Raw genomic sequence first — 13,081 nt, forward strand, 5'->3', positions numbered from 1 at the left:
CGCATAAGCGGTACTAAATTTCCTACTTGTCTGATGCAACTGTCTTTTAGACTGCAAAGGTCGACAGCAAGCTAGACGAATGGTCAGGAGCATACTCCGACCCGGTCTCGCTTCGAACTCATGAGTGGTGATTTAATACAGCTGACTCCCAGACAGCTGCACCACAGCCAGTGCTGTGGCAAACAAAGGGATGTGGCAGAAAAGTCAGTATAAAATCCAACACACTAAATTCAGGAACAATTCTTAAACCTTGGAAGCATGGGACATGAACAACTGGAAACATGAAACTAGAATTCCCTTTACTGGCTTGACTAAGACTAGATTAGACAGGCAGCATGGATGAGGAGTTGCTCCTGGGCAGGGGTGGCTTTGACACTTTCAGCTTCTGGTATAGTCGCAACCCGGTCTTCTGTCTCCCTTGCTGGACGTTGGACCAATGGGTGTTTCTGCTCTGCTTCTGACTTCTTAGCTTTGACGGACCCAAATGCTTCGGCCGCCCAGCAAGCGATTCTGCAGCAGCACCTTAACAGCTTGACGTACTCGCCCTTCGGGGACTCCCCGCTCTTCCGGAACCCCATGTCTGACCCCAAGAAGAAAGAAGAGGTAAGCAGGGAAGGGATTCCCTGGCTCTGTGGGGTGATGAAGGGAGGATGGCTATAGGGCAGTGGTTCTCAACCCTTCCAATGCCGTGACCCCTAAATAGGGACCCTCATGTTGTGGTGACCCCCAACCATAAAATTATTTTCGTTGCTCCTTTAGAACTGTAATTTTGCTACTGTTACAAATTGTAATGTCAATATCTGATATGCAGAATGTGTTTTCATTGTTACAAATTCAACATAATTAAAGCATAGTGATTAATCAGGGAAAAATGTATTTGGGGGAATATGGAAAACAGATGATGGGATTTGAGATACCTTCAACCTATTCAGCTCTGACTTCCACAGACCACTGAGACCTTCACAAATTACAGATCAAACCTGGCACACAGAACTTCCATGTCAAACAGAAAATACTGGAGGTGGTTGGGAGGAATTGACGACGATTTAGGGGATATGAAGCATCCCTCACCTGCCTTGCAACCTCGCCAGCCGGCAAGCGAGGAGAAGGAGGCTTCGTGCAATGCCAGGCCTCGAGCAGAGTCTCTTTGCCTGGCTCTCGGCCAGGCAAGGGCGGCTCCGGTCGAGACCTGGCCTCGGATGAAGCCTCCTTCGCCTGCCTCGCAATCCCAACAGCCGGAAAGCGGGGAGACTAGGCGAGGGAGGCTTCGTGTGAGGCCGGGCCTTGAGCGGAGCCCCCCTTGCCTGGTTTTTGTGCTTGCCGGCTGGCAGGCGAGGGAGACTTTGCCCAACCATTTTGAGCAGGCGAAGGGGGTGGGGCCAAAGGAGGCGGCCTCGCAACCCTCCAAATTGGCCGAACGACCCCTCTGGGGGTCTCGACCTCCAGGTTGAGAACCGCTGCTAAAGGGGGAACATGGCAGGGAGGATGTGAAACTAGGCCTGGTCTGGACCAAGACAAGAGTTTTTCTCTCACTCAAATAGCAGGAGGAGCTGGAACTCCAGGAGCAAAATTATGATAATTATTATGATTATTATTATTTATTAACTCTATTTATGCCACATGTTTCTCACCATGGGGACTCAAGGCAGCTGACAATCCCACACTAAAGTCAAGTTTTAAAAACACAATACAGACCTCACAACCTCTGAGGATGCCTGCCATAGATGCAGGCGAAACATCAGGAGAGAATGCTTCTAGAACATGGCCATATAGCCCAAAAATCTACAACAACCCACAATACAAAAGTTAAACAACTAAATAGTGTGGTAAAGACAGATTAAAATGTAATAAATGCACTTAAAATAGGCTTTAAACTCACCCCCATCATACTCACAATCTCAGTTGGAATGTTGGCAGAAATATTAACAATTAACTAGGTATTTTTAATTACAAAAATGTGAGTCAAGCACTGGAAGGGTTAAATGGATGCAGTGACTCAGCAAATGCTGCATTCAATATAAGGTGTGGCTGTAACTTAGTATTCTTTCGGTGTTAGTTGCCCTCAGTATGAAGAGGCTTCAGTCAGAGAGAGGCCTCAGTGTGAGGTAAACCTCAGTGTTAGTAGGCCTCAATGTGAGGTAGGTCTCAGAGTGTGAGAGGCCTGGTGTGAGAACTCGGCAAGAGAAGCCCCAGGTTGAAGACCTCATGTGTAAAACTCCTGTGTGAAGGCTGCTGTGTGTCAAAAGCTAATGTGTGAGGCTTTTGGTAATTTTGGTGTGAGAGGAACCTCTGTGAGAGTGAAGCTATTTATCTGCATGAGAAAGATGCTCAGTGTGGAAGCAAAGAAGGAAGTATAAAGAACTTTATAATGTGTCATGGAAACCTTGTTCTTGTAAATAGTGCAACTATATTGTTTTGCTATAAAGAAAAGCCTCGTAAGGAAGAGGTCACATTGGTCTGTGTGTTTGTGTTCTTTCTAGCAGTTTGGGCTACTGGTGCTGGGTCACGCTGCTGCTAATAAGTTATTCTGCTGTACATTTATGAGGAGGGTCTTTTTAATAAGCCCTCTCGCCCATAGGACAAACGTAACTGGCCAGCTCTGGGTCTGATCGGACAATGGCTGAGGCCCATCGCTTCTTGTGTTTGGTTTTCAGAGGCTGAAGCCCACCAACCCAGCGGCCCAGAAGGCGCTGACCACCCCCACCCACTACAAGCTGACCCCTCGCCCAGCCACCCGCGTGCGGCCAAAGGCCTTGCAGACCACGGGCTCCTCCAAGTCCCACCTCTTTGATGGCCTGGATGACGACGAGCCTGCCCTCTCCAACGGGGCCTTCATGCCCAAGTGAGTAGCCAGTCTCTCCGTGAATTACATGGAGTTTTTGAAGGGGGAGGAGGGTAGGTCTTTGACAAAAAGGTTCCTGCTCCAAAGTGCAGGGAAGGCAGCTTAAACAGGATGCGCACCTCTCTCAGCTGCAAAGCAAGCATTTTTTTATTTCTCAATAATAATAATAATAATAATAATAATAATAATAATAATAATATGCTTTCCCTCCCTTTCCCCTGCTATTGAGAGTTGCAGCAAAAATTCAGAGGGAGAACGCGAGTTGCATCTTGGTAACCCCTTGGTGGCCAAGACAGCCCTGGTTCTCTCCTCTGCTTCGAATGTCCAAGAGAGTTTTCTTCAGGTTCCCCAGCAGGGTAGACCTGTTGACGTCACAGGAGGGCCGGGTATTTTACCCGGAAGTACAGAAACTGAGGTTAACGGCATGGAGAATTCGGCTGAACCACTAGTACCAATATCTGCTCTGTCTAGTAAAATTCAGACCATTATAGAGGCAAAATACAATACAGCAAAATAAAATACAAAACAACGAAAAATTACATCACAATAAAATACATAAACAACAAGATAAAATAAACAGTGCAAAATAACAAAGAAAAATCAAACACAATGGGAGGGCTAAATGCACAAGATAAAATAACAACAACAACAACACTTTATTTGTATTCCGTCCTTCTCACCCTGAAGGGGACTCAGAGTGGATCACAGTCCACATTCATGGCAAATATTGAATGCTGCTTTGTATAGACGATACACCGACAGACAGAACAGAAGGAGGTGGTTTGTTTCAGCTGTTTTTGGTTGAGTTTGATTTACCAGCTGTGCTAAACCCTGGATGAGATAGCAGTGGGAAAAGTGTATTTGTGAGGGAGGAGCTCCTAAGGGACAAACCGTGGGGTTAAGCCTTCATTAAGGATGGGGGAAAGTGCATCATGAGGACGACACTGTAGACGGAACAGACAGAAATGGGATACATGGTCACTCTCCAAAGGCACATCGGAAGAACCAAGTTTTTAGGTCTCTGTGGGCTACTAAAGCAGGCATGGGCAAACTTAGCCCTTTGACTTCAAGTCCCACAATCCCTAACAGACTGGCTCTTAGGAATTGTGGGAGTTGAAGTCCAAAACACTTGGAGGGCCCAAGTTTGCCCACACCTGCTTTAACCCATGCTCAGCTTCTTCTCCTTGGTGACATTCCCGTGACATGTCCTTACTCCAAGACTGTGACTCTCTCTCTCTCTTGTTTCAGGAAGAGCATTAAGAAGCTGGTCCTGAAGAACCTCAACACTAGCAGCCTCTTCTCTCCCAGCGAAGGCAACGACCAGGCCTCCCCCTCGGAGTCCCCACAGAATGGAGAACGGTGCGTCCTTCGGCCGTGGCCTCCCGCTCTCGGCCTCCCTTCCTAATAAAGGGGTTTTTCATAGAATCAAAGAGTTGGAAGAGACCTCCTGGGCCATCCAGTCCAACCTCATTCTGCCAAGAAGCAGGAAAATTGCATTCAAAGCACCCCCGACAGATGGCCATCCAGCCTGTGCTTAAAAGCCTCCAAAGAAGGAGCCTCTACCACACTCCGGGGCAGAGAGTTCCACTGCTGAACGGCTCTCACAGTCAGGAAGTCCTTCCTCATGTTCAGATGGAATCTCCTCTCTTGTAGTTTGAAGCCATTGCTCCATTGCGTCCCAGTTTCCAGGGCAGCAAAAAACAAGCTTGCTCCCTCCTCCTCCCTGTGGCTTCCTCTCACATCTTGATCCATGGCCCTCGTCCTGTCTCCTCTCAGCTTTCTCTTCTGCAAGCTAAACATGCCCAGCTCTTTAAGCCGCTCCTCATAGAGCTTGTTCTCCAAACCCTTGATCATTTGAGTCGCCCTCCTCTGGACACATTCCAGCTTAGAGCCAACATCTCCCTTCAGTTGTAACCGCTTCATCCTTTAACAAAAGTGGGGCAGAGAGAGCGGGCCAGATCTGGTCCTGCATGCAGCTGGCAGAGGAGGGAAAGAAAACAAAGGAGGCCCTTGTGAGGAAAGCTGTGTGTCTGGCTCGGCTTCGGAAAAGGATGCCATCCCGACAGCTGCCGGTCCCATAGATTGCCCTGTTTTGATGAAAGGGAAGCCTTTGAGCAAATCAGAATGGTATTTAGCAGGCATGGGCCAACTTCAGCTCTCCAGGCGTTTTGGACTGCAACTCCCACAGTTCCTAACAGCCGGTAGAGCGCTCAAGGACCAGGGCTTCCCAGTTCTTGGTGTCTATGCTACATCCATCCAGTCCAACCCTCTTCTGCCAGGGAGAAAGACACAATCTGATCCCTCCCGACAGATGGCCACCCAGCCTCTGCTTTAAAAACCTCCAGAGAAGGAAGGAGATTCCACTGGACTCTGAGTCAGCATCTTCCACTGCCAAGCAGCTCTTTTTACTGTCAGGAATTTCTTCTTAGGGTTTGGAATCTCTTTTCCTGCAGTTTGAAACCTTGGCTGCATTGTGTCCCCCAGTCTGCAGAGCAGCACACAACAACCCTGCCCCCCCCCCCCTTCAGTATGCCATGCTTTTAAATACTTAAACATAATTTAAATCACAGTTTAAAATTATGATGCTTTCAAGCTGCCTGTTGTCTCTGGAGTATGAATGACACTTCGATTGTATCCCTCTGAGTGTTGGAGTCCCTGATCCCCGTCCTCGCATGCAGTGGAATTAGCCCTCCTTTGCTGCAGCATTTCACCCTTGTGACTTTGCTTCCCTCAGATTCAGCTTCCTCTCTCGGTCAGTGGACGAGAGCGGCGAGAACCACCGTCTGGACGGGGAGCCAGAGGACGGGGAATACCCTTCCACCTCTCGTGACATGACGCAGTTCTACGGCAACCCGGGGGTCAGGTTCCTCTCGCAGAGCCCCGAGGAGGCCGCCCACAAGCATCACAATCACATTGCGGACGACACCATCGCGGTCCTGAACCGGCGTCCGCCGCTGCGCAATGGGCTGGAAAGCAGCAGCGAGGAGACCTTTGGCCACGAAGACTCCCTGCAAGACGACCCGGAGGAGGGGGCGGACAGAGTGCATGAGCTGCATCCTGCGGGTGAGGCTTGGGTCCGTCCGGGGCATCCCGCTCCTCTCCCAGGAAATGCCGCCAGGTGCCAGGCTTGCAGGCGGAAAGAGCAGGCCGCAGCCACCCGGGGGAGCGGGCAGGTGACAGCGCCGGCAGGTATCCAAATGCTCTGGCCTCCTTTTCTGAACTGTAAAACCTGGCCCAGGTGTTGAGTGGGTGTGGTCTCTGAGGTCTCTAGTCGTGAGCACATTTATGGGCCTTCTTACAAATGCAAAATTGGGGTGTTGTGTAATTTTGGGCTGGATGACTGCATTCTTGCAGCATTTTCTCCTGACATTTTGCCTGCATTTTCTCCTGACACTTCTCTTGTGTCTGTAGCTGGCATCTCCAGAGGATCTGATGCTGGCATTTTTTTTAAATTTATTTATCATGTCAGGAGTGAACCAAACAAACAGAGGCTGGATGGCCATCTGTCAGGGGTGTTTTGAATGCAATATTCCTGCTTCTTGGCAGAATGGGGTTGGACTGGATGATGGCCCAGGAGGTCTCTTCCAACTCTTTGATTCTATGATTCTATGAAACAGTTGTATTGCATGTGTCATTATTCTGTATATTATGTTGTTAATGGTTTTTAAATTCTGTATGTTGCCGGATTGACTTTTTGCTCTTGTTGTGAACCGCGTTGAGTTGCCTACGGGCTGAGAAACTGCGGTATACAAGCAAAGTAAATAAATAAATAAATTTTAAAAAATGAAGTACAACTGTTTGGTTCGCTCCTGACATGATAAAAAAATAGCCCCTGTGGCGCAGTGGGTTAAACCCCTGTGCCGGCAGGACTGAAGACCGACAGGTTGCAGGTTCGAATCCGGGGAGAGGCAGATGAGCTCCCTCTATCAGCTCCAGCTCCTCATGCGGGGACATGAGAGCAGCCTCCCACAAGGATGATAAAAGCATCAAATCATGTGGGCGTCCCCTAGGCGACGTCCTTGCAGACGGCCAATTCTCTCACACCAGGAGTCACTCCTAACACGACAAAAATAAATTAAAATAATAATAAAAAAGCAAATGGTCAAACAAAACACAAAGTTTGCAAGCTTGGTAGTTGATTAAATGTCCTTTGACCAGTATCTGGCCCCTTAGAGTGCCTCTGTTGTTACTATAAGAACATCCTCCATTGTGCATGTGGCAGGGCTCAGGTTGCATTGCAGCAGGTGGTCAGTGGTTTGCTCTTCTCCACACTCGCATGTCGTGGATTATTCCACTTTGTGGCCCTATTTCTTGAGGTTGGCTCTGCATCTCGTGGTGCCAGAGCGCAGTCTGTTCAGTGCCTTCCAAGTCGCCCAGTCCGCTGTGTGCCCAGGGAGGAGTCTCTCAAGGCATGGATTGAGGTTCTGGGTTTGAGCCTGCCACTTTTGGACTCTCGCTTGCTGAGGTGTTCCAGCAAGTGTCTCTGTTGATCTTATAAAACTATTTCTAGATTTAAGTCATTGACGTGCTGGCTGATGCCCAAACAAGGGATGAGCTGGAGATGTCTCTGCCTTGGTCCTTTCACTATTGGCTGCTACTTCCCGGTGGATGTCAGGTGGTGCAATACCGGCTAAGCAGTTTAATCTTTCCAGTGGTGTAGGGCGCAGACACCCCGTGATAATGCAGCATGCCTCATTAAGAGCCACATCCACTGTTTTAGTGTGGTGAGATGTGTTCCACACTGGGCATGCGTACTCAGCAGCAGAGTAGCACAGCGCAAGGGGAGATGTCTTCACTGTATCTGGTTGTGATCCCCAGGTTGTGCCAGTCAGCTTATGTATGATATTGTTTCTAGCACCCACTTTTTGCTTGATGTTCAGGCAGTGCTTCTTGTAGGTCAGAGCACAGTCTAAGAAGGGGGCCCTTGACACAGGAGTGGGGCCAGGATGGGTTCTTCAAGGGTCCCGTGTGGCCCCTAACACTAGTGTCAAAGAAACACAGATATCTTACTTACTTAGGTGATCCCTCGTAGTCCGAGGATGATGGTTCTCCAAGTTCGGTGTCCTGGCGTTGGGTCCGTAGGTGACTGTGGAGCCCAGATATCTATAATCAATAACAAAACGAAAGTTGCAGACTGTTATCCACACCGTGTTATGTTATCATTAGCTACGTAAATCTGTTCACAGTTGCAAATAAGTCACGAGAAGAAAATAATAAGATATACTGTGTTTGTATTTTCACTCTTTTGTTTGAACTTTCCAAACAAAGGATAATATTTACACAGTCTTAGAATTGTCCTTGAGAACGTAAACTATTGTCCAAAATATTGTCCATATACTCCGAAATGATATCCGCCAAGGGTCCCCGGGTTGAGATACCTTGTTTGCTCACTTTTGAAAACCAAACTGTAGGGCCAGCTTCGTATGGTTGATAACGGATTTATTGTGAACCACAGACTCGTATGAAGAAGTCATAGAAATCCTGAAGAAGGGTAAGTCCCTCAAAACAAGGCATCTCAACCTGGGGATTTGCTAGTAAAACTGAATTTCTGTGCCACGAATGGCTGCATGTCGAAGGAGTTTGTCACCAACCTGAAATGTTTTGAAAGCTCTGCTCTAATCTACATGAGGTTTTAACTACAGAGCTCTGTTTCTTTCAGTTTGCACATTAAAATTAACAAAACTACAATGTGTTTCCCTTCACTTTGCTCTGCCCTTAAATCACTGCACTTGCTGCCAAAGTGGCTGAGAAGTGTGCCCTTGAGTAACCCGGTTGTGCTTCTTCCAGGGATTGTCTTAACGCGGGCCGGGTATTACACCGTTCCTTCAATGGAAGAGCTGGCCAAAATGACCGACGACCAAGGGGAGTGCATCGTGTCGGGCTTCACCATTGGCCGCAAAGGTGAGCACACGCACCTCTTACTCAAATTCCCACCTCCATATTTTAGAAGACCTCAAGGAGGGGCCCTCCTCCCTGACGTTCATGCTTTAAAGCAGTGTTTCTCAACCTGAGGGTCGGGACCCCTGAGGGGGTCGTCAGAGGGGTCGCCAAAGACAATCAGAAAACACAGTATTTTCTGTTGGTCATGGGGGTTCTGTGTGGGAAGTTTGGCCCAATTCTATCATGGGTGGGGTTCAGAATGCTCTTTAATTGTAGGTGGTCTATACATCCCAGTGACTACAACTCCCAAATGTCAAGGTCTATTTCCCCAAACTCCACTAGTGTCCACATTTTGGCATATTTATTTATTTATTTTTATTTATTTACGGCATTTATATGCCGCTCTTCTCACCCCAAAGGGGACTCAGAGCGGCTTACAAGGTATATATACATACAATATATTATTAACATAGTACAAGATCAGTTTTAAATATTGCTATATCAATTATACTGTAATATTATTAGTAATATTACATGTAATATAAATATATAAATATATAATTGTATCATACTATTATTAGTAGTATTCATGTCATTCATATTGTTATTCATATTCATAGTATTCATATTGAGTATTCATGTCAAGTTTGATCCAACTCCATCTTGGTTTGAGTCCACAGTGCTCTCTGGATGTAGGTGAACTACAACTCCAAAACTCAAGGTCAATGCTCACCTAACCCTTCCAATATTTTATGTTGGTCATGGGAGTTCTGTGTGCCAAATTTCGTCCAATTCCATCATTGGTGGAGTTCACAATGCTCTTTGAGTTTAGGTGAACTATAAATCCCAGCAACTACAACTCCCAAATGACAAAATCAATCCCCTGCCAACCCCACCAGTATTCAAATGTGGGTATATCGAATATTTGTGCCAAATTTGGTCCAGTGAATGAAAATACATCCTGCATATTGAATATTTACAATTCATAACAGGAGCAGAATTGCAGTTATGAAGTAGCAACAAAAACGTTATGGTTGGGGGTCACCACAAAATGAGGAACTGTATTAAGGGGTCGTGGCATTAGGAAGGTTGAGAAACACTGCTTTAAAGCTTTCTCTCTTCCAGAAATTTGGTTTTTTAGTGTGATTATTATTATTATTATTATTATTTCCAAAGTATACACATTATAACATAACTATTGGTATTATGGAAAGCCACCAATTAACTGTACTGTAGAGTCTCGCTTCTCCAACCTTCGCTCATCCAACGTTCTATATTATCCAACGCAGTCTGCCGCTCACCCGGTTCCACAGCTGTTTCAATACGTTGCGATGTGTTGGTGCTAAATTCATAAATACAGTAATTATGACATAACGTTACTATGTATTGGACTGATTTTTCTGACTATAGGTTGCAAAACATGATGTTTTGTTGCTTAATTTGTAAAATAACATTTTATAGAATGCTATTATTTATTTATTTATTTATTTACTTTATTTGTATACCACACTCTCTCAGCCCGTAGGCGACAGTGCGGTTTACGACCAGGTCAATATACAAAGTGCACAACAATAGTATTAGCATTTAAAAAACAGTAACTAAAGCAACTAAATCACATAGCAATACATCAGTATAACAATAAACAACAATACATCCATATAACTAATCCATCACGTCTCATCAATAAAGTCATAATCCAATCTCCTCGTCTATTATTCCAAGTTCCAAGTTCCAATCTCAATCAATTGATTGCACTGCTTAATTAAACGCCTGTTCAAAGAGCCAAGTCTTCACTCTTCTCCTGAATGCCAGCAAGGAGGGGGCCGAGCTGATGTCTGTGGGAAGGACGTTCCACAGCCGAGGGGGTACCACTGAGAAGGCCCTGTCTCTCGTCCCTGTCAGTCGTGCCTGCGAGGCTGGCGGGATCGAGAGCAGGGCCTCCCCGGACGATCTTAGTGTCCTAACTGGTTCATAGGGGGTGATGCGTTCGGACAGATAGGTCGGGCCAGAACCGTTTAGGGCTTTAAAGGCTAAAGCCAGCACTGTGAATTGTGCCCGGTAGCAAACTGGCAGCCAGTGGAGCTGGCGCAACAGAGGAGTGGTGTGCTCCCTGAGTGCCACTCCCGTTAGCAACCTGGCTGCCGCCCGCTGGACCATCTGAAGCTTCCGAGCAGTCTTCAAAGGCAACCCCACGTAGAGAGCGTTGCAGTAGTCTATATGGGATGTAACCAGTGCGTGGACTACCGTGGCCAAGTCAGACTTCCCAAGGTACGGGCGCAACTGGCGCACAAGTTTTAATTGTGCAAATGCTCCCCTGGTCACCGCTGAAACCTGCTAGAGTTGGACTGAATCCCTGTATCTGCCCACCAGGCAGAAAGATACAGTCTAAGCCAGAGTTTCTCAACCTGGAGGTCAAGACCCCGGGGTGGGGTGGGGGGGTTGGAAAGTTGCAAGGGGGTGTCAGAGGAGTCGCCTAGACCATGAGAAAACTGTCAGAGTGAAGACTCTGGGGTCTACGTGCAGCGGAGTTGAGGTTACTAGATCACACAGACACAAAACAGGACACTGCAGTCTTCCAGTTTCAGAAATAACTTCAAGTTTACTTAGTACATCTCAATACACGTCTACTTCTCAGCTGGCTACATCATGAACTACAAAGCACAGCACAAAACAGTATTCAGAACATCTGCTTATCAGTTTCACTTTGGCTGTAAGCCAGCCACTCCCTAATTCTTCCCAGACAGAGGGAACTTGTTATCTTACTTCTGTCAAGGTCTTTCCTTCTCTGCCTCTCTGTCTCTTACAACAACAATTCCAGCATACAATTGAACATAACTGAATCCATCTTGAATACATATGAACACCATTGTTAAACATATTGAAACACATTGAAAAAACATACATGCATACTTTCAATAATCCTGACAAAAACACAGTATTTGTCTGTTGGTCATGGGGGTTCTGTGTGGGAAGTTTGGCCCAATTCTACCCTTGGTGGGGTTCAGAATGCTCTTTGATTGTAGGTGAACTATAAATCCCAGCAACTATAATTCCCAAATGTCAAGGTCTATTTCCCCCAAACTCCAGCAGTGTTCACATTTGGGCATGTTGAGTATTTGTGCCAAGTTTGTTCCAGATCCATCATTGTTGAGTCCATTGGTGAGCCAGGATCGGATAACCATAGTATCCTAGAGCTTTTTTCCAAGGTAAACATCCCCAACTCCCTCAGAGGGAGTCATGGCTTCCAGGCCTTTGATCAGTTTAGGCTGTTGCTATGTTATGGTTGGCTGGAGATTACCTTCTCATGGGCAGTTAGGCAATTCATAGGCCGGAAGGTGTTCTGTGGCGGGATTCAGGTGTGGACTGAGACTGTGCTGGGTCTCTTCCCTTCAGGTTATGGCTCAATCTGCTTTGAGGGTGAAGTCAACCTCACGGACTTGAACCTGGACGAGATTGTTCACATCCGCAGGAAGGAGGTCATCGTCTACCCGGATGATGAGCCAAAGCCTCCCGTTGGGGAAGGCCTGAACAGGTAATGGCGTTGGGTTCCCTCTGGCTCCCCTCGTTTGGTTGGCCCCTGAGGGATGCCCAGCTGTGTTTGTTGAGCGAGGCGTGTTCTAGCGTTTCCTCTCCCACAGGCCGGCCGAAGTCACTCTGGATGGTGTTTGGCCCACGGACAAGACCTCTCGCTGCCTGATCAAGAGCCCCGAGCGGCTGGCGGAGATGAACTACGAAGGACGGCTGGAGGCCGCCTCTCGGAAGCAGGGGGCCCAGTTCAAGGAGTACCGCCCCGAAACCGGGTCGTGGGTCTTTAAGGTAAGACAACAACGGAAAATGAGCCTTCTGTTGTTGTGATTGTGTTTCGCGATAAGGTGCTTTGGATGTGGGGAATGATGTCAATGAGGTTCAAGATGGCAATGGTTTGGTCAGTGGTATTGATGCAGAGAAGGCTGACTTGACCACGGTGGTCCACGCCTTAGTTACTTCTAGACTGGACTACTGCAATGCACTCTACGTGGGGCTACCCTTGAAATCGGCCCAGAAATTGCAACTTGTCCAATGTTCGGCAGCCAAATTAATAACTGGGGCTAGTTACAGGGAGCAGTTGACCCCCCTGTTTAAGGAGCTCCACTAGCTGCCGTTTATTTTCCGGGCCCAATTCAAGGTACAGGTTATCACCTACAAAGCCCTAAACGGTTTGGGACCCGCCTACCTTCGTGACCGTATCTCTCTCCATGAACCAACCCGGGCCCTTCGATCTTCGGGGGAGGCCCTCCTTTCGCCCCTGCCAGTTTCACAAGCTTGTCTTGTGGGCACAAGGGAGAGAGCCTTCTCCTCTGTGGCTCCCTGACCCTGGCA

General features: G+C 47.4%; 1 protein-coding gene across 2 annotated transcripts in view; it reads left to right on the top strand.

Moving 5' to 3' along the window:
* Positions 1-13,081, top strand: part of NUP98 (nucleoporin 98 and 96 precursor) — a 102,159-nt gene that overhangs the window by 43,968 nt on the left and 45,110 nt on the right. Inside the window, exons 13-19 of one of the 2 annotated variants that reach the window (XM_067466404.1) lie at positions 470-603; positions 2,655-2,842; positions 4,091-4,201; positions 5,577-6,031; positions 8,630-8,743; positions 12,116-12,254; positions 12,361-12,538. In XM_067466404.1, coding sequence (XP_067322505.1) covers positions 470-603; positions 2,655-2,842; positions 4,091-4,201; positions 5,577-6,031; positions 8,630-8,743; positions 12,116-12,254; positions 12,361-12,538 — 1,319 coding nt within the window. The remainder of the gene's footprint in view (positions 1-469; positions 604-2,654; positions 2,843-4,090; positions 4,202-5,576; positions 6,032-8,629; positions 8,744-12,115; positions 12,255-12,360; positions 12,539-13,081) is intronic. The other variant, XM_067466405.1, reaches the window with a different exon arrangement.

This window comes from Anolis sagrei, chromosome 3 (genome assembly GCF_037176765.1).
Source record: "Anolis sagrei isolate rAnoSag1 chromosome 3, rAnoSag1.mat, whole genome shotgun sequence".
NCBI lineage: Eukaryota > Metazoa > Chordata > Lepidosauria > Squamata > Dactyloidae > Anolis > Anolis sagrei.